This window comes from Hyaena hyaena, unplaced genomic scaffold (genome assembly GCF_003009895.1).
Source record: "Hyaena hyaena isolate Hyena2069 unplaced genomic scaffold, ASM300989v1 scaffold_50, whole genome shotgun sequence".
Taxonomy (NCBI): Eukaryota; Metazoa; Chordata; class Mammalia; order Carnivora; family Hyaenidae; genus Hyaena; species Hyaena hyaena.
In genome coordinates, this window is record NW_024080682.1 from 4,596,912 (window position 1) to 4,614,724 (window position 17,813).

Below are 17,813 nucleotides of genomic sequence, written 5' to 3' on the forward strand. Positions count from 1 at the left end.
AGAGAGACAGCATGAGTAAGGTGAGCAAGGGAGGGTCAGAGAGAGAGGGAGATACAGAATCTGAAGCAGGATCTAGGCTCTGAGCTGTCAGCACAGAGCCCAACGTGGGGCTCAAACCCATGGACCATGAGATCATGACCTGAGCCGAAGTCGGACGCTTAACCGACTGAGCCACCCAGGCGCCCCTGCTTAGAGTAAATCTTAAAAGCTCTCATCACAAGAAAAAAAGTGTGTAGCTGAATGGTGATCATTTCACTATATATATATTCAATATAAGTATATAATCATTATGTTATATGCCTGAAAATAATGTCTGACAATTACATTTTAATTAAAAAAAGACACTGAGGTTACAGATATAAATTAAAACGCCTCACACAACGAAGGTATTGTGCACTTTTTGTGATTCGCTAATGTTGACTAAATTTTTAAAACGTTGAACTGGCAAAATCACACGTTTTGAGCTGATCAGAGCCACTTGTTTGCGGTCTCTGTACCACACAAAACACACTGGGGAGAGGGCCGTGAAGATCGGCTCCCTTGAATGTGACCAAAATTTTCTGGGCTTGGAAAGTCTTCCTCTAGATAGATTACCACAGTGACATCTTAGTAAAACACTCATAGCATACTGGCTTTGAATAATGCTATTTTTTTTAAAGATATTTATTTTTGTAAGGAATCTCTACACGCAGTGTGGAGCTTGAACCCACAACCCTGAGATCAAGAGTCGCTCACTTCACCGACTGAGCCAGCCAGGCGCCCCCACATAACGCTGTTCCTTAATGCCCTCTTCTAAAACCTTTTACCAAGATGAACCAAAGTAACTTGGTGGATGCGATGATTATTAAAAGCTGGGAAGCACACCCACCCCAAATTCTGAATTTCAGCAGAGCTGATCAGTAGCCAACAATTAGGTAACAGGTGCAATTATTTGTTAGGATCCATTTTGGATCAAGATAATAAAAATATTAACTGCATTAAAAAAAAAGCGAAGGGGAATAAGTTTTCCTTGACCCTCTTGGGTCCTCAGCTGGGTCTAAAAATTAAACTGACAAAGACCGCTTAGCGGGAGAAAAGCGCACGATGGATTTAGCACAGGTTTTACACGACCCAGGAGCCTTCATGGAGAAACAAAGAGCCGAAGAAACAGGCCTGATTATTTTCCGTTACATCCGACAAAGCACAATTGTGGGAAACCCGACAGGTTAAGGGGTGTGACCTGGGGACTCGGCGAGGCCTGTGAAGACCTGGAGATTGGATGCCCCTTTCCCCTCGCTGTGGGGGGGCATCTCCACCAGTGGGTCTCAGGACCTATTTCAGGGGAGAAGCGCAAACCTCAAATGACTTCAGCTTAAAACAGTCAACACGCCGATGAAGAGTCCGGAAGCACATCAAATGCTTGCTTTCCGCCTTCTGCAGGGAGTGGAGGGACACATCTAACTCATCTAAAATGGGGTGAGAAGTTTAAAATTTGATCCTTTGCTCTCATGGTAGTGTTACGGGATAAAGTTCTCCACGAGCCCCAATAGTCAGGATTAATATTAAATGCATAAGCCCCAGTCATGACCTATTTCCAGCCACGGAAGAAAGACCTGAGATCAAAGATTCAAGATTGCACTGTCCGTGACAGATTTTCCGTGAGTTTTGTCGAAAAATGGCAAGGTTCTCAGGCCTCCATGTAGAAACACACACACGCTGCGATTTGTCAAGGAAACAGCTGGCACACAGCACCCACAGGATGCCTAGTAAACAGTGAGGAGGGGGCGAGGAGGCAGGCTGGCGGGACCCTTTGCAGGGGTGAGGAGGGCAAGTCAGGCACCACAGACACCTGTCCCGGGGCGGGGCTCTCTGTTCCAGCCTCCTCATGCACACCGCTCCCATCCTCCAGGGCACTCTGCACACGATCATATTTGTACTTTCTGAACCCCGCCCACCGTAATTCTTTGTTACACGATGTCTCTGGGATTTTTTAACTGTTGCAAACACACAGAGGCGAAAACCGAATTCCCTCATACTCTTGGCCAGCTTCCTCTCGCGTTAACATGCCGCGGTAAAATGATCTAAACCACAAATTAACTACGATACAAAAGTATTAGCTCATCTACAGATTTTATTCCAATTTTGTCAACAGTGTCTAGGATGTTTTATAAATAAGAATTTTCATTTCTTTGCTGGGGGCACCTGGGTGGCTCAGTAGGTTAAGTGTCTTGATCTTGCCGTCCGTGGGTTCGAGCCCCACGTCAGGCTGTGTAGTGACACCTCGGAGCCTGGAGCTGCTTCCGATTCTGTGTCTCCCTCTCTCTCTGCCCCTCCCCTGCTCACACTCTGTCTCTCTCAAAAAGAAACATTAAAAAATGTTTTAAATAATAATAAAAAAATTTTCTTCGCCAACGTGAATGCTAATCTGTCTAAAGGAATACATCTTCCAAATTATAACTGAAGGGTGTACGGCAAAGTCATCATATTAACTGCAGGCTTCAGACAGAATGAGTTTGACAAGAATTCTGGAAGAGGAAAGACACGTATGAACAATTCAAAACACAAGATTAGTGTCTGTCACGTTAATAGTGGTGAATATTCTTCAAAATCAGTTTATGAGCTACACTGACTAGAGGTTCAGGGTGTAAAATTTAGAAATAAAGCTCGATTTTTACGGACATGCAGTTCATGGAAACGGCGCTGAAATCACATTACGGTCTGATATACGGCTCTGTCATTTGGCGAAACAGTAAAACCAGTCGCCCCGAGGTACCCCCCACCCCCCACCCCGTGAGCGCCGCAGGCTGAATCCGGGCGGGCGGCCCGGCGGCTGTGCACTCGGTGGGCATCGCCTCTGTCAACGGTCGTCGTGTGCTCTGCGTCCCCTTCCCCGAGGCCCCGCACGGAGGTGTGCAGAGGCCCCTGGAGACCCCCGCGAGGGACCAGGTGCCACGGGGCGGGCGCAGCGCCCCCCAAGTACACCTGGCGCCGGGGTGCCTGGCAGACGGTTGCCGTGTGGCCAGTGGCGTCCCTGCACAACCATCCGCCTCCTCCAGCAGCACAAGTGCACGCAAAGGGCGGACGAAGTACGAAAAAGAGGAAAATACAGACACAGACGCAGTTGGGTTTGGGGTAACGAGTTTGGCCGCGCGGGCCTGTGAACACGCTGCGTATCAGCCAGTCAGACGCCGTGAGCCTTATACTATGTGAATTACACCTCACAGTAGCTAGGGGCAAAAACTGGGAAATACCTTTAGAAGTCTCGGGCCTCGGCATGACACCAAAAAGCTATGGGAAACTGCATATTTTAAAATTTAAAATTCCCATACCACAAAGACCCAATATTGACAAGTTTAGAAAACGAAAAAGATACACACCAGAAAGATAAACATTTAATAAGCATGATATACAGTTTTTATAAAACAATAAAGATATAATGAACTACCAGAAGAAAAATGGGCTAAGTATACTTAATGATAATTAACAAAAGCAGAAATACAAACAGCTGATAAAATGTTTTTCAAGTTCCCGATAGTTATTAGAAATGCAAAGCACAACAATCGCACGCGTGCCTCTCGGGTGCGCACTCCCACACGAGGGGCAAGGTCCGTGCTGGCTCCAGAAACATCTTCACACGCTGTCGATGAGAGCATAGGCTGATTGGATCTTTCTGGAAGTAGTCTGAAAATATGCACTGTCTTTGATCCAAGACTTTAATACCCAGGAATTAGGTGAATGTGTAACTTACGGTAAGAAACATGTAGTTGGTCTTTCTCCAGGTTCCTGGCACAGAAATAAAGCCTGTGGAACTTCCTACGTGATAAGAGGATAAAGGTGTCCTTTGATACGCGTGAGATGCCCCTTACGACCACACTTGAGCCTGGGTTAGTGAGCAGTCTCTTGGAAGGGGGGGCGGGGGGGCGGAACAACCACTTCCAGGCCCAGCCTCCCCATCTCCGGGGAGGGGGGAAGGCCAGAGCTCCAGCTAATCGCTAACAGCCAACCCTTGCTTCAATCACGTCTGTGCAATGAAGCTTCCATTTAAAAAACACCCTAACGGAAGGGGTGCAGAGAGCTTCCGGGTCGGGGAGCACGCGGAGGAGCTGGGGGGAGGGCGCACCTGGAGGGGGCAGGGACGCTCTGCTCCCCCCCCCCCACGCCCCGTGCGTCTCCTCCGCCTGATGCTCCTGAGCTGCGTCCTCTGTCATGAACAGGTAATGTAGTGAGTAAAGTGCGTCTGTGAGCTGCTCTAGCAAATCACTGAGCCAGAGAGGGTGGTGGGAACCTGGGATTTATAGCTCGTTGGTCAGAGCACAGGGGACAGCCCAGACTTGGCCCCGGGCATCTGAGGTGGCGGTGGAGGCCAATCTTGTGGAACTGAACCCTTCACCTGTGGGGTCTGCACTAACTCTAGGGAGACAGCGTCAGGATGAAATCAGACTGTAGGACACTGACGCGGCTTCCACAGAGAAGTGGGAGAAGAGCTTGGTGTAGGAAAGGCCCCCACACTTTGGGGGCCAAAAGTGAAGTATTGAGAGAACAGAAGATACGTTTTCCATCACAAGTTTCTAAAGCGAGAAGAGAACAGTGTGCTAAGACATATGCAAAAAGCTACTTGTTAGTATGCGCAGCCATTCACTAGGATACAGCAGCCACAGCTACTCACCAGGACAGAACGGCTGTAGCCACTTGACGTTACGGCGTGTCCGGGTTCTCAGGGGCCACGGTTGGTAAGCTGTGTATCTTTTAAGAAGAGCTTTTCAAGAAGACATTAAGACATTCTCCTAGGAGTTTCAGTAACTGATCAAACTTTGTTCCTCAGCTTCACATTAAATCTCTACCTCCTAACATTCAGACACTGAAGATCTTTCTGGTCCTGACGCCATCCACACCAGGTGCTGCTGCCCTACTCTGCATCACCCAAGTTTGGGAACTCAACTCTCCAGTACGTTTAGGAGGACAGAACACTAAAATCACATCTAAGGACAACTGGGCTTCATCTGAATTTCCTATCTGATGACACTGGAACTTGAAGACACGTTTACCTAACTGAATTATGCAGAACTGGAAGTTAACTAACTTCTCTTCAAAACTAGCTCCCAGCTCTATTCCTCCAACACACAGGGATTGATCACCTAGTTTTGGAATTTTCTAATCCATTTTTTTAGAGTTTTAGCAGTTTCTACTGACTTTAATTACATTTTTTGCAGCGCAACTAATAATCTGCACATAGAATACTCTGACTTCCGGGGCATTTGCAGTGATGAATTTTACCTAAATAATATTCAAAAGCCAAAATATTTTTGTGTTCCTTCATCATTCAACTAGATCCTGAAGCCATATTTTTCAAACTAAAGTTTATGATCCATTAGCATTAGTGGTTTCTGTCTATATTCTAAAAAATAAAATAGAAAAGGCCAGCATGCATCACATACAGTAGAAGTAGGTGCTACTCTGTTGATTTTTGTTACAGAAGTTTGGGGGGGAGGGGCAATGAAAAGTGTACTTCCTCCTATCATCAAAGAGGTGGAAAGTCACTGCTGTAAAGGCTTCTGTCTGCCAGTGAATTCACCAGGTGCCACTGCCATTTACCCTTCCAGGAACTGTGGAGCAAGCTGCCCAGACCACCGGGTGTGGCTCAGTCCTTTTATGGAAAAGATTAGAGAAATCAAATACATCTAAACAAATGTCATCTAAATTAGATGACACCCAGGACTTTAATTGTTAATGCTACATTTTAGCTGTAATTGGTTGCAAGAAATTGATCTACCAAGAACTCCACAAAAAAAAAGGGAGAAAACAGTCACTTCTTCAATTCAACACCCCACCAGAATCACTACTGCCCTTTAGGAAACTGAAAGGGAAGTAACCTACGCTTAGGCTTAAGCTTTAGCCACGATGGTATTTGAGATTTAAAACTAAAACCAAAACGCATCTGAATGCTTATAAACCAAAATAGGAAACCACTTTTTGTAAAACTTTAATTGCTAAGACATTTAAAAAGGTCACACTAGAAGCGTCTCATAGAAACAAACAAGACCAACAGATAATTTGTAAACAGAACACTCTAGTGAACAACAGTAATTCACCAGTGTGTCTGAACACCATCTCTAACCCATACCAGTGTTCAGTATAAAAGTCAGTGCTGTATACAAACTCATATTTAAAATAAATTATTTTAAGAATTCCATCTTTATACATTAAATACTATGCTAACACCCGAGAAAGCCATGGAGGGTTCTCAAATGATGGAAGCCCACGCCATAGGTGGGTTACGAGGTTACGGAGGCACGGGGACGAGGGGGTCTCTGTGCTCCAGCAACGTGGCACAGACGTTGAGGCCCAAGGATCAGGCGTGTGCAGCACGAGCCGCTAACACATCCAAGAGTCAAAACCACACAGAAGGTTTGTTTGAGTCCACTGATCAGCCAGCCTCTCAGTGTGGCCCTGAAGGAGCGAGCGTGTTTGTACGCATGTGTAAATGTGTGTAATTTTCACATAGCTTCACTTTGACGGCAGGTTTGTTTTTATACAGAATATATATAAAGCTAAGTAAATACTGAATCTCAGAGATACTTGGAAAAACCTGTAAAAATTGCAAATGTTATCATCTGTAACTGTCTAATTTTAAATTATTTAAGTGTCGCAGAACCAATTAAAGATAAGAACTGGCTACGTCTCCTCACGAAACTCTATAATGAACGTGTCCCACGGCCCTTGCAGGGCGGCCGTAAGGTGAGATGGAGTAAAGGGGCCTGACAAGAAGGAAGTGGTGGCCCCGGGCCTCTGTCACCCACATGTCAAGTGCAACTGCAAGGCCCGACCAGAGTGAGTGCGAGCGCACGGCCTCCGTGTGTGCGGCCTGCTTCCGTCGCGGCCTCGCACAGCCGGCCACCGGCATGCCGACGCGAGCGCTGCGTCTATGCGAAGTCTCTGCCCAGGAGGAAGGCCCTGTGTGTGACCAGGGACGTGCTGTTTGCAGAACCCCGAGCGGCTGTGACCATGTGACAAACAGCGGCTCTATCAACCTGCATTCGTTCCCACAAAAGGGGTCTGAGACCCAAGGCTCAAAACTGCCCCCCACATGAGGTGCATCCTCGGTCTCAGAAGCCATGACGGACGGTGCAGCCGGTAGTAGCTGCAGGAATTTATGATACATTTCACTGCTTACCCATCCAAATGTGGCCTACGTTGTAAAAGAAACTTTCAAATGAACAAAGAATTGATACAGACATTGAAAAGTTTAATGTTTCACTCAGAAACCCTCAGACATCTTACAAATACCCAGGACTTCCTATGGATGTGGCCGGACACCGGTGTAAGTTACCACTGATGTTCTTTTATTTAAAGAACTTTCTTTTTCCTCTCCTTGACCGGGTCTCTTCAAAATACGGACCACAAGCGAGTTTCAGTAAAAATCAAAGCTTGCAACTAATGTTTAAATAGGTGTAACTGGCAGTGGAATGCGGAAATAGCCCACTTCTGTTCATTTCCCCCCTCTGCAGATCGTGCGCTGAAACCCCCAATGCTGCCCTGCTGGTATTTAGTGCGTGTTGTGCAGAATCGCAAAATGGGCTTTTGTTCTAAAACTAAGCTGCATTTTAACAAGCAGAGAAGCTCAGAAGGAAATGCGGAGGTATAAATAAAGGAGAGATACACTCAGTGCAACTCAGGTACATACAGATTGATTTTTCTTATTATTTTGGCTCTAAATGGAAATTTTTTATGTCAACTATATACAGCCCAAGTTTCACAAAATCCTCCAAACAACGAGAAAAATGTTCTTTTACCTTTGTCTGAACGCAGACAGCCTACTGCCGTGCACACCGTGCGTGGGACCGAGTGCTTACCGAGACTGCGGAACCGTGAACTGGGCGCAGTGCTCAGTGCTCTATCCTCGTGCGACGTAACACAGAGTGCAATTTTATAGTTTTATTCGGTGGACTTAAAGTCAAGAAGCCGGCCCAAGAATTATGTACAATTCAGTAACTGAGTGATTATCAGATCACCATACATTGTAGAGCTACCCTTACATCATGAATGCGGATACAGTGCATCTGGGTGGTAAACTGGTAACTTTTAGAAATCTGAGGTTGAAATCGGCATATACAAAAGTAACCAAAGCCTGAAGAATGCAGCGACGGAGGGGCTTCTACCACAGATCGTTTGTAGTTTCATAAGGGACACGGGAGAACAAGGGACCCAGGGATATCCGAAGAAATGCTTTAAAAACGGAGTGTCCATATAGCCTATAAGGCAAAATCTAAGTCACAAGTGTATTCAACACCGGCAACCCTGTGATGAGAGGTAATCCTGAACCACATACACGGAGGGCGCAGGACAGGGGCTGGAACGACGTCCCGCGGGGCTCACTGCGCTGCACCGCGGCAGGTGTTTCCGGGCGTCCTACCCCCGACCAGGTTTTAAAAGAATTTCGTATTTTTCCCTTGACTCAAAGTCCAATCGAGGTCACTCTGAAACAGACCGGAACTACGCTTCCATCTTTTCCTTAAGGAAGCGAGAAACACCATTTGCGAGCACTGCCCCCCCCCCCCCCCCCCCCGCAGCGGGGGCGCCCGGAAGCCCGGCGTCTGCAGGGCCTTCCCGCCACCGCCAGGCGCCAACAGTGCCGTTCTCGTGGCCGCCTCCATCTTGAATAGAATACGTAGCGGGATTTAACCGAATTCTTAGAAAGCCCCGCAGTCGCCTTCACACACTGTCCCGTGGGGCGGCAGCACCGACGCCAGCACAGCGCCCCCGCAAGAACGTGCCGCCCCGGGCGCCGGGCGGCCCGGGACGGTGCGCAGCGTCACGCGGAGGCGGCCGGGCCCTCAGGCCCGAACCGTCAGCACGGTCGGCGCGAGTCACGTCCCACCGACGCGGCGGCGGCGCCGCGTCCTCACAGTGCTTTGTGATGCCCGTTCGCAGACGGCTTGGACGCCTCTGAGTCCCGTGGCGCTTCTGACAAGTGGAGCTTATGCAGCCCTGCGGGAAGAGTAAGAAACCGGTGAGAAAGGACGCGCGGCTGCGCGGGGGCACAGGGCCAGCAGGGCGGTGTCCGGGGCCACCGGGGCAGCTGGGGGGTGCTGGCCGCGCCCCTTCAGGATGAAAGACCCCTCCTCCCTGCTGGTGGCTCCCGGGGCCTTCTCCTCAATTCTGTGCAGCTCTGGGGCCCGAGGGGGCTTCCGGTTTCTCCTCTCTACAGTTAGCTCCCTCCCCACCCCACCCCCCGTCCTCCGCCCCGACCCCGGGAGCACCCCCCTGCACGCCTCCCCCTGCACCTCATCCGGACCCAGTGTGCTTCCCAGGGGGCCTAGCCTGACCCGAAGATGACCGCGTTCCTGCTTGAAAATACACACATGCAAGTACACACACAGGGAAACATATGGAAAGACGCACCAAAACACTAGGCATGTCATTAAAAAGAAAAGCAACGGAATACATGACCAAAAAGAAAAAGACAAGAAATGGCCAAAAAATAAACTGAACATAAACACCATTTCATTATTCAAAGATAGTTCACAGAATAAGAGATCATCGCTGTCTTTTACAGTTGCGCTGGTTTCCTTCTGGGTCACACACCAGTCACTCACCTAATGTACCCGACATACACAACCGTGCCTCCCAGGGGAAAACGGAGAAGATAATTTGAGTTTATGTGGCCCCAAAGCTCTCAGCACTAATTAATAAGATGAAGCACAAAGATGTTCAAGAATACATAACCAGCCCATCCACAGAAAAGATTTTGAGGAATCATTTTTATAAGGCTCAGACCTTTGTGACACCTCAGAAACGTACTTGGATCAGCTTTTTTCCTCCCAAGATTCCAGACAGCTATCTACCTGGCGGTTAAGCAATTTTTACATCCCTCTTTATTCAACACAGCACTCTGATTTTTGAAGTTTCTATCACCTGCATATCTTACTGAAAGAAAACGTAAAATTGAGTCTGTCTGAGATGTATGAATGGTTGGGAAAAAAGAGATCAATCTAACATAAAAACAGTTCTGATCCCCGGAATGGCCAAACCACTGGGCGACGACAGGAAGCCGCAGCTGCTGGGGGTGGGCAAGCGTGTTCGAACAGGGCCTGCTGGAGAAGGAAGTGGGCAGACAGAGGACCAGCGGGGTAATCGATGCCCAAAGTAAACGGGAATCCCCTCTTAGGATCGACTATTCCCCGTTGTTACTTCTAAAACGCGGGCAGCACAAGCTGTGCGTCTTGTGAAACAACTACAACGTCTCTCTGTGCAGATGCCGTCACCTCCACCACCGGCCGGGGCTTATTTACACACAGAGGACACCGGGTCCTCTATGGGACAGACACTGTCACTGTCAATGGACACAGCAGCAGAGGGGAAAAGCCTACAAAAAAAAGGGGGGGGAGGAGACAGTTAAATTTTATAATCAAATTATGATTCCCAGTGAAACCAGGTTGAAGATCTCAGATTACTCACACATTATTACATATACTTAATGAGGATCTTTTTCTAGATATAATTCATCTCCTCCTTAGGCATTCCAAAGAGTAACAGAAAACATGTGGATCAAAACCACTAAATCCATCTGTTAGTTTTACACAAGTCTGCTGCCAGTTAGGGTCAAAGGGCCATCACAACATACATGACTTCACCTCAGGTTAAATGAGGCTTCACCACATCAATAAAGATTTCCTGAGAAAGACGGTATCCCGAACACCCAACTAAGTTCATGGTAACGCATCGACAACCCTCTCGTGTCAGTGCCTAGTAACGGGGAACTGATCTGACATTAAAATTAATCTCACCGATGCCACCACGGACTTGAAAATGAAGCTCTAACTTCAGACACTTGGCGAGGAGACTGGCTGATCCTCACGCCACCGTAACAGATTTGTACCTTGTCAGTGTCAGGAAACTTAGGCATGAAAATCCACAAATTATCTGGTGCTTCTGCTGAAATGAGATGTCACGCTCTCCTCTAGGCCACTATTCACCAGCCATCCCCTCACAGGGTAAATTTAAAGTAAAATACATAGGAATAGATCATTTGAAATCTTTTTTCCTTCCCAAAGGTCATCCCTTCAACCGCAGGGGCTGGAAGAACTATGTCGGTGAGAAGCCGCACTGCGGCGCAGAAGGGGGAAGTTACCCGGATGTTAGTGCAGGGCCTTAGGTGATCGCTATGAGCCACAACGGAACACAGACCGCAAACACTCAAGTGATGTCTAGTTAGGGAAATGACCTACTGTTAGAGGAGTCTCCCCAGTAAATCACTGCCTTTCTTTTATTATAAAATTACATACTCCCAACCCAAGAGAGTTTATATTGCCCTGGCATTCCTAAAATATGAGGCCTGATACATGCCTAGTACTAATGTTGAGCATGAAAAACACTTGAGAAGTTACATCTATACCCTTTATACCTTGGCCAAAACTAAGAGGTTTTTAATACTGTCACAATGCACGTGACTCACGGAATGTGTGATTCGTGAATGCCCGCTCCCCTACTGATCACAAGAATACTAATATTTTTATCTTGACTGATTTGGCTTACGGAAGAGAATTTATGGATCAGCTCGATATCGTAAAATATGAGCCTCAGAAGAGATCTGTAACTAACAAACAGTAAGCGGTCTCATCACCAAAAGGTAAGTTTATCCCCTTATTACCCTCTCCTCACCACCACCAGTGTCAGCAAAACACTACAAGAGCTCATTTTATCGAGCCCTTCTGATGTGTCAGGACCAGCTCAGGCCCTTACGAGAAACAGTTCCGTTAACATCCACAACAGTCCTCACGAGAAGACGATATCCTCCCCATTTTATAGATGAGGAAGCCGAGGCTTCATGAAATAACTTTACACAAGAGCATAACCAGCAAGCATTGGGTCAGAAATGTGACCTCTAAGGTGTTACACATTAGGAAAAATGAACAGATGAAGATTTAAAATTAATTGAAATGGCAAAATAAAAAATTAGTAGGAAGAGAGAAAATACCCGTAAACCTCAGGATTACCTAGGGCCTTGAAAAGTTCTTCTCGCACGGCAGAGGTGAATTTTCTGACCAGACACAATGTTGTCACAATAGCAAAAAGCAAATTGTAGGATAACACAATATAGAAATTTCCCAGCCAATTAAACCTTCCAAAGTCTCCAAGTAGATCAAATCTAGTGATTCCTGTTAAAAATAAATAAAATAGCCCTTAATAAATCAGGCACAATATATTTAAATACGTTACAAAATAAAGTACAACACAGATCAAATTCCACGGACTTTCTCATTTCTGTTCATGGGAATCCTGGTCCAAATTAATGCTTGTTCTGGGGACACCCTCAACCAGCCCTCACCTACTGTGTCCACGGGTCACGGTCCTTGGAGGTGACCCTGGAGCGAAGGCCCTCACACTACGCTTGCCCCCACAAGACGTCCACCGCGCTGCCGCTCACGGGGAGGGTGCCCAGCGCGCTCAGCTCGCTCAGGACACAAGAGTCATGGCAGACAAGGCACACGACAATCCTTCATACTTCCCACCTCCCCACCGCTCGGTCCCCCTCCCTCCATGCAGGTCCCAGGTGGACTGTCACCTCCTTAGAGAGGCAATTGTTTCCTCTACGGAAAACAGCCGGCCCCTTCTGCGACCCTGTCCAGCCTCATTACGCTTCTTTGTAACATGACACTACTTGAAATACTTTTTTTCCTTTCTAGTGTCTCTATTGCCCACTTTCCCCACCAGAATGTAGGTTCTATGAGAAGAAGGACTTTGGTTTTTTTCACTCCTATATTCCCAATGCCCAGAGCCATGCTTGCACATACTTAATACTTAACTACATCAATGAATAAACTCATAGGGTTATTCTTTTCCAGGGGAGGCAGGGAGATGTTATTAACCTGAACCGGGAGCCCCAGGTTTGTGAGGTAAAAGCCTGGAAATGCACCAGAGTTATATACACTGAAGCTACTTAAATTCACCGAAACACATTTTAAAAAGCAAGTCTTTTTATTTAAAAAAAAAAAAAAAAGTCATCCTATTCAGTGATAACGTGCTCTAGGCCAAATACTTACTAGAAAGAGTATGTGAATGCTAGGACTTTTCTGACCACTGGGAAATAAATAAGCAAGCAAGCAGCATGTAGGTAGCCAAGTGACAGATGGTGACAATCTTTGAGGAAGAAACGGAAGAGCTACTTGGAGCCATATAAAATTGTAACCACAAACGGCTGTATAAGCAAAACCATGCTCCCTTTATTTCATGGGTGGCCTAAGGATTTCGAGTAACCAAACTCCATTTCATTTTATCAGCTGCCTTTGGAACTCAGCTCTCACCTCACCAAAGCAATCCCATCACCCATGACAGGGACAACCCCACACGGGCGGCGCGTAGAGAAAACAGAAAAACCTTCGTATCCGAAAGTGTCACGAAATTAGGACGTTTCAAGAAGTATTTCTTTAACAGCCACATTTACATAGCGCCAATATATGTGAATTTGAGAGACAATAATCTACCATGATATTTTAAAAAGATTAATGAAAATATACAATAAAATATCTTTGTAAAGAAGGTGCAGGGACCCAGCCCCCAGCGGAGAAGGCAGCACAGACTACACGCCAGTAACCGCCACGGCTGCTGTTTCTCAGATTAAACACTGGACTGTGTTAAAAGGAAAACATACCTAATTACACATTTTATTTTTCAAACAAAGTACCATTTAATTTAACCTAGGAAGTTATCTGCAGACAGGATACAGTCCTTCCAAAACACATTTCACTGACTTCAGCCCAAGGATCCCAGATAACTAGTTTATTTGATACTTAGGACCAAACTCCTTTGAGACTCTGGTGAGAGCCATAGCCCTTTACACAAGAGAAACACAGAGACGCACACAGACATGAAACCTTGCGTGTGATGAAGCAGACTGATCACAGGATACATCCCTTGTGCGGATGCTCCAGAAGAGTCTGGCCTGCTCTCTGGATATTTCTAATCATATACCACCGTTCGCAAAGTCAAAATCAGAACATGTATACCCCATATATGCTTCTTTAGTTACTTCAAAACATTTATGTACTACTCACTGGCTGTTACATTATACACAAAGAACAGACTTTAAAGACAAATACGAGTTCTCACGGTCTCTTCACAGGCTGGTGACTTGCCTTGTGAACCTATGGGGTCAGGCCACTTTGGACAGCACGGAGACATGCTACCCAGGAACCCCGCCAGCATCCTGAGCCTGGCCTGTGCACCACAGGGGGACAGCAGTGCCACACGCTGAGCGAAGGGCCAGCGGAATGCTGTTACATACAGCTTCTCAGTGGGTTGAACTCGGTGTCCTGAGAGTGGAGGCCAAGCCTTCCTGAGAAACCTCGGACAGGAGCTGTCTCCTCATTACCTGTCTGGACACCCCGGGTTGACCTCGTGGATGGGAGCCTGTCGCCACCATGCAACAAAGCACTAGACAAAGTAGCAGATGACAGGGGCTAGTTCTAACGACGATGTAGTCTTTTAAATTTCTAACTAACACTGTCTGACTAAAAGATCACTGCGGACAACACAGCAGCTCTTCAGTTCTGAAAATCCTGTACAAGACTGAACCTTGAACAATCACCCCTAACCCAACGTCCGAGAGGCTTAAGTCATAGCAGTAATTAAATTGTAAAATGTTACTTTTTTATTAAAAGTGCCAACACTTAAAAAAAAGTAACAATTCTTAAAATTTTAACTTTCATATGTATTGTAAAAATGTATAATACTTGAAAATCTCTACTTCCAGAGAAGGATATAAAAGGGTATTAAGGCAGCTGCTTGGATTCTGTGTTTCCCTCTCTATCCGCCCCTCCCCCACTCTCTCTCTGTCTCTCAAAAATAAACATTAAAAATTCTTTTTAAAAAAAGGGGTATTAAGGGAGCAAATTTTAAGATAAGACTAAAAAAATTCAATTATCAAATGTTATTTAACTCTGCTAGTCAAATACCGAAATGTTCATTCCCATTCAAAAGTCATTTCTTTAAAGATAGGTAAAATATACACCAGGGAAAAGCCTGGCTAGTTAGGCATGGCTAAGCACAAGGCCTTCTCATCTGTGAATGAAACCACGCACCGGCTCCCCCCACCAAGATGCAGTTAAAAATGTTTTATGCGTAATTCCTTGAATAATGGAATTCGTACCTTTACAAGACCAAGGTACGAAACCTCATTTCAGGGAAGAACTGGCTACTCCACCTACCATATGAATCGTAAGAATTCACCTTCGTTAGCCCACCTGAGGTGACTCTGATTTCTAACAAGCACATTCTGGTTCCATACTAGCATGAAGAGGTCGAGAAAGAGTTTGTAAAGCCTGACGCACTTAAGGGATCATTAAAGCAACTTTATCATTAAAGCACGTGTGCTGCATCCCACACAAATGGCTGACATGATATCCATGGCTTTCATGTAAGACTACCAAAAGGAACACACACACCTTGTCATAAAAACATAAATTTATAAGTTGAATGTTCTCTGACAAAACAATGGGATTGACACATTTTTTTCCCTCTGGACTCTTACGGCGGTTAAATTATGATCTTGACTAGGTTTCCAAATTCCCTTCTCTAAACCATACTGCTGGAATAAATTTATACCTAAGGCAGCATCAAATAATAAATATGACTTAAAGAGTAGGAAATAATAAAATCTACAATCATTTTTAAGCACCGTTAATTTCAGGATTAATGTAAATATGTCCACTGTCAACTTTATTTATTCAAAAATAAAGTCATTCTAAATTAAAGACAGGTTCTACTTCTGGGGTGGATAGAGAGGATGCTGTTAAAGCAAAGACTTCAACTTTTGACTGGTCTTACTTTGCAAGTAGATTTTCATTACATTACATCAACTAGAAATACTGACTTCAGGTTCGAGACAAGAAGGAATAAAAGAGACCAGATTTTCTTCCATACCTGAATCAACCAAAAAGACTGGAGAAAGTATACAAAACCTTCATTTTCAAGACCCTGGACATCAAGCAATAAAGGTCAATAATGCTGACAGACAAGCAACAGGAGAGGTGGGCCCGACATCTATCTGCCACAGCTCCCGCCTGTGAAGGCTTCCGGGCTGCAGTGTGGAGAGTCACGGGGACGCGGTCCAGCCATCCTGCTAAGCTGAAGAGACGCAGTGGGAAAGTGGGGACCGCAGGGTGGACAAAGAGCTATATGGGATGGGAACCCAGATGCGTGGAAGAACCCCTAGAGTATTCAGCAGGGAACCGACCCATTCGTGCTTATGGGTAAACAACTGAACCAGGAATGACCCAGACGATAGAATGAATAGCAAGGACATTTAAATAATCATAACTGTATTCCTTATATTTCAGAAGCTGGAAGAGTGAACTTGTTAAACAGAGATAGGGAACATACAAAACAGATCCAAACTGACCTTCTACAAAGGAATATTACAATGTAAGACATGAAAAATATACTCGATGGTGTTAGTGACAGATTAGACACTGCAAGAGAAGAGATTAGTAGAATTGAAGACACACCAATAGAAAATACTCAAAATGAAACACAGAAAGCAAAACAAGACCAAAAAAATGAACAGAGCATGAGTGAACTGTGAATTACTTTCAAATGAATGATAGGCTTGTGGTAAGAGTTCCTTAAGGAGAGGAAAGAGAACAGGAAGGAAAAAGCACCTGAAGAAATAATGGCTGAACATCTTCCAAATCTGATGAAAACCATATACTTACAAATCAAAGAAGTTCAATAAACTCAATGAACAAAAATCTGAAGAAAACTACACCACAGCACATCACAATTAAACTTCTTAAAATCAGTGATAAAGGAGGAATATCTTAAACAGTCGCATGCAAAAAAAAAAAATCAAATTTTAAAAAACAAAGATAATGATCACAGAAGATTTCTCGTCAAATACTACACAAATGAGAAAATAGTCATATACTGTCTTTAAAATACTGAAGGAAAAAGTCAATTGTAATTCCATATCCAGTGAAAATAACTTTTAAAAAATAAGGCAAAATACATTTCATGTCTACAAAAAGCTGAAAGAATCCATCACTAGCAGACCTGCATTACATGGGGTGTTTAAAAAGTCCTCCAGACAGACAGAAGGAAAAGGACACCAGAAGGAGATCCAGATCTACACAAAGGAACGAAGAACTGCAGCAGTGATGACTCTGCGGGTAAATCTAAAAGACTTGTTAGTTTTAAATCTCTTTGAAAGATCACTGTTCAAAGCAAACATGGATACACCATATTACAGGCTTTCTAACATGTGTACAAATACAATTTATGATAACAAGGGCACGAAGGCTGCCAGGGGAGAAATGGAAATATGCTGTGAGAAGGCTCTTCTATGCCGCACCTGGCACCACCAGAAGGTGGGCTGTGAGGGACTACCATGTATATCATGAGCCAGAGAGCAGCTATCCAAATACTACAACAAACAGTTATGGCAAACAGGTCAACAAAGGAGATAAAGTAGAATCATTTTTTTAAATGCAACATGTTCAGGGGAAAAATGAAGATAAAGAGGAAAAAGGGAAGGAATAAGAGATGAAAAGAAATGGAAATTAAAGAACAAGATCTGTAATCGCACTCACAGTAAATCGTCTAAATATCCAAATTCAAAAATGAAGATTAACAGACTATATAGAAAAGCAAGACTCAAATCTAAATTATCTTTTTTAAAACATTTTTTCCTTTTTTTACGTTGATTTTATTTTTGAGAGAGAGGGAGCATGTGAGTAGGGGAAGGGGCAGAGAGAAAGGAGAGAGAATTCCAATCAGGCTCCACGCTGTCAGTGCAGAGCCCTACGCAGGGCTTGATCCCACAAACTGTTAGATCATGACCT

General features: G+C 45.1%; 1 protein-coding gene and 1 long non-coding RNA gene across 9 annotated transcripts in view; one reads left to right on the forward strand and one right to left on the reverse strand.

The window, feature by feature from the left end:
• Positions 1-7,201: 7,201 nt before the first annotated feature.
• The window catches only part of LMBR1 (limb development membrane protein 1), a 148,292-nt gene continuing 137,680 nt past the window's right edge, over positions 7,202-17,813 (reverse strand). For 4 of the 8 annotated variants that reach the window (XM_039230682.1, XM_039230686.1, XM_039230684.1 and 1 more), the window contains 2 exons: positions 11,973-12,134; positions 7,202-8,964 (listed from right to left, as the gene is read on the reverse strand). In XM_039230682.1, the coding sequence (XP_039086613.1) occupies positions 8,879-8,964; positions 11,973-12,134 (248 nt within the window). In that variant the 3' untranslated portion in view covers positions 7,202-8,878. Of the gene's footprint in view, positions 8,965-11,972; positions 12,135-17,813 lie in introns of those variants that run through there. The other 4 variants (XM_039230687.1, XM_039230683.1, XR_005528210.1 and 1 more) reach the window with 3 other exon arrangements.
• LOC120230903 overlaps positions 8,931-17,813 on the forward strand; it is a 35,872-nt gene continuing 26,989 nt past the window's right edge. The window contains exon 1 of the long non-coding RNA XR_005528214.1: positions 8,931-8,986. This is a non-coding gene — a long non-coding RNA (uncharacterized LOC120230903). The remainder of the gene's footprint in view (positions 8,987-17,813) is intronic.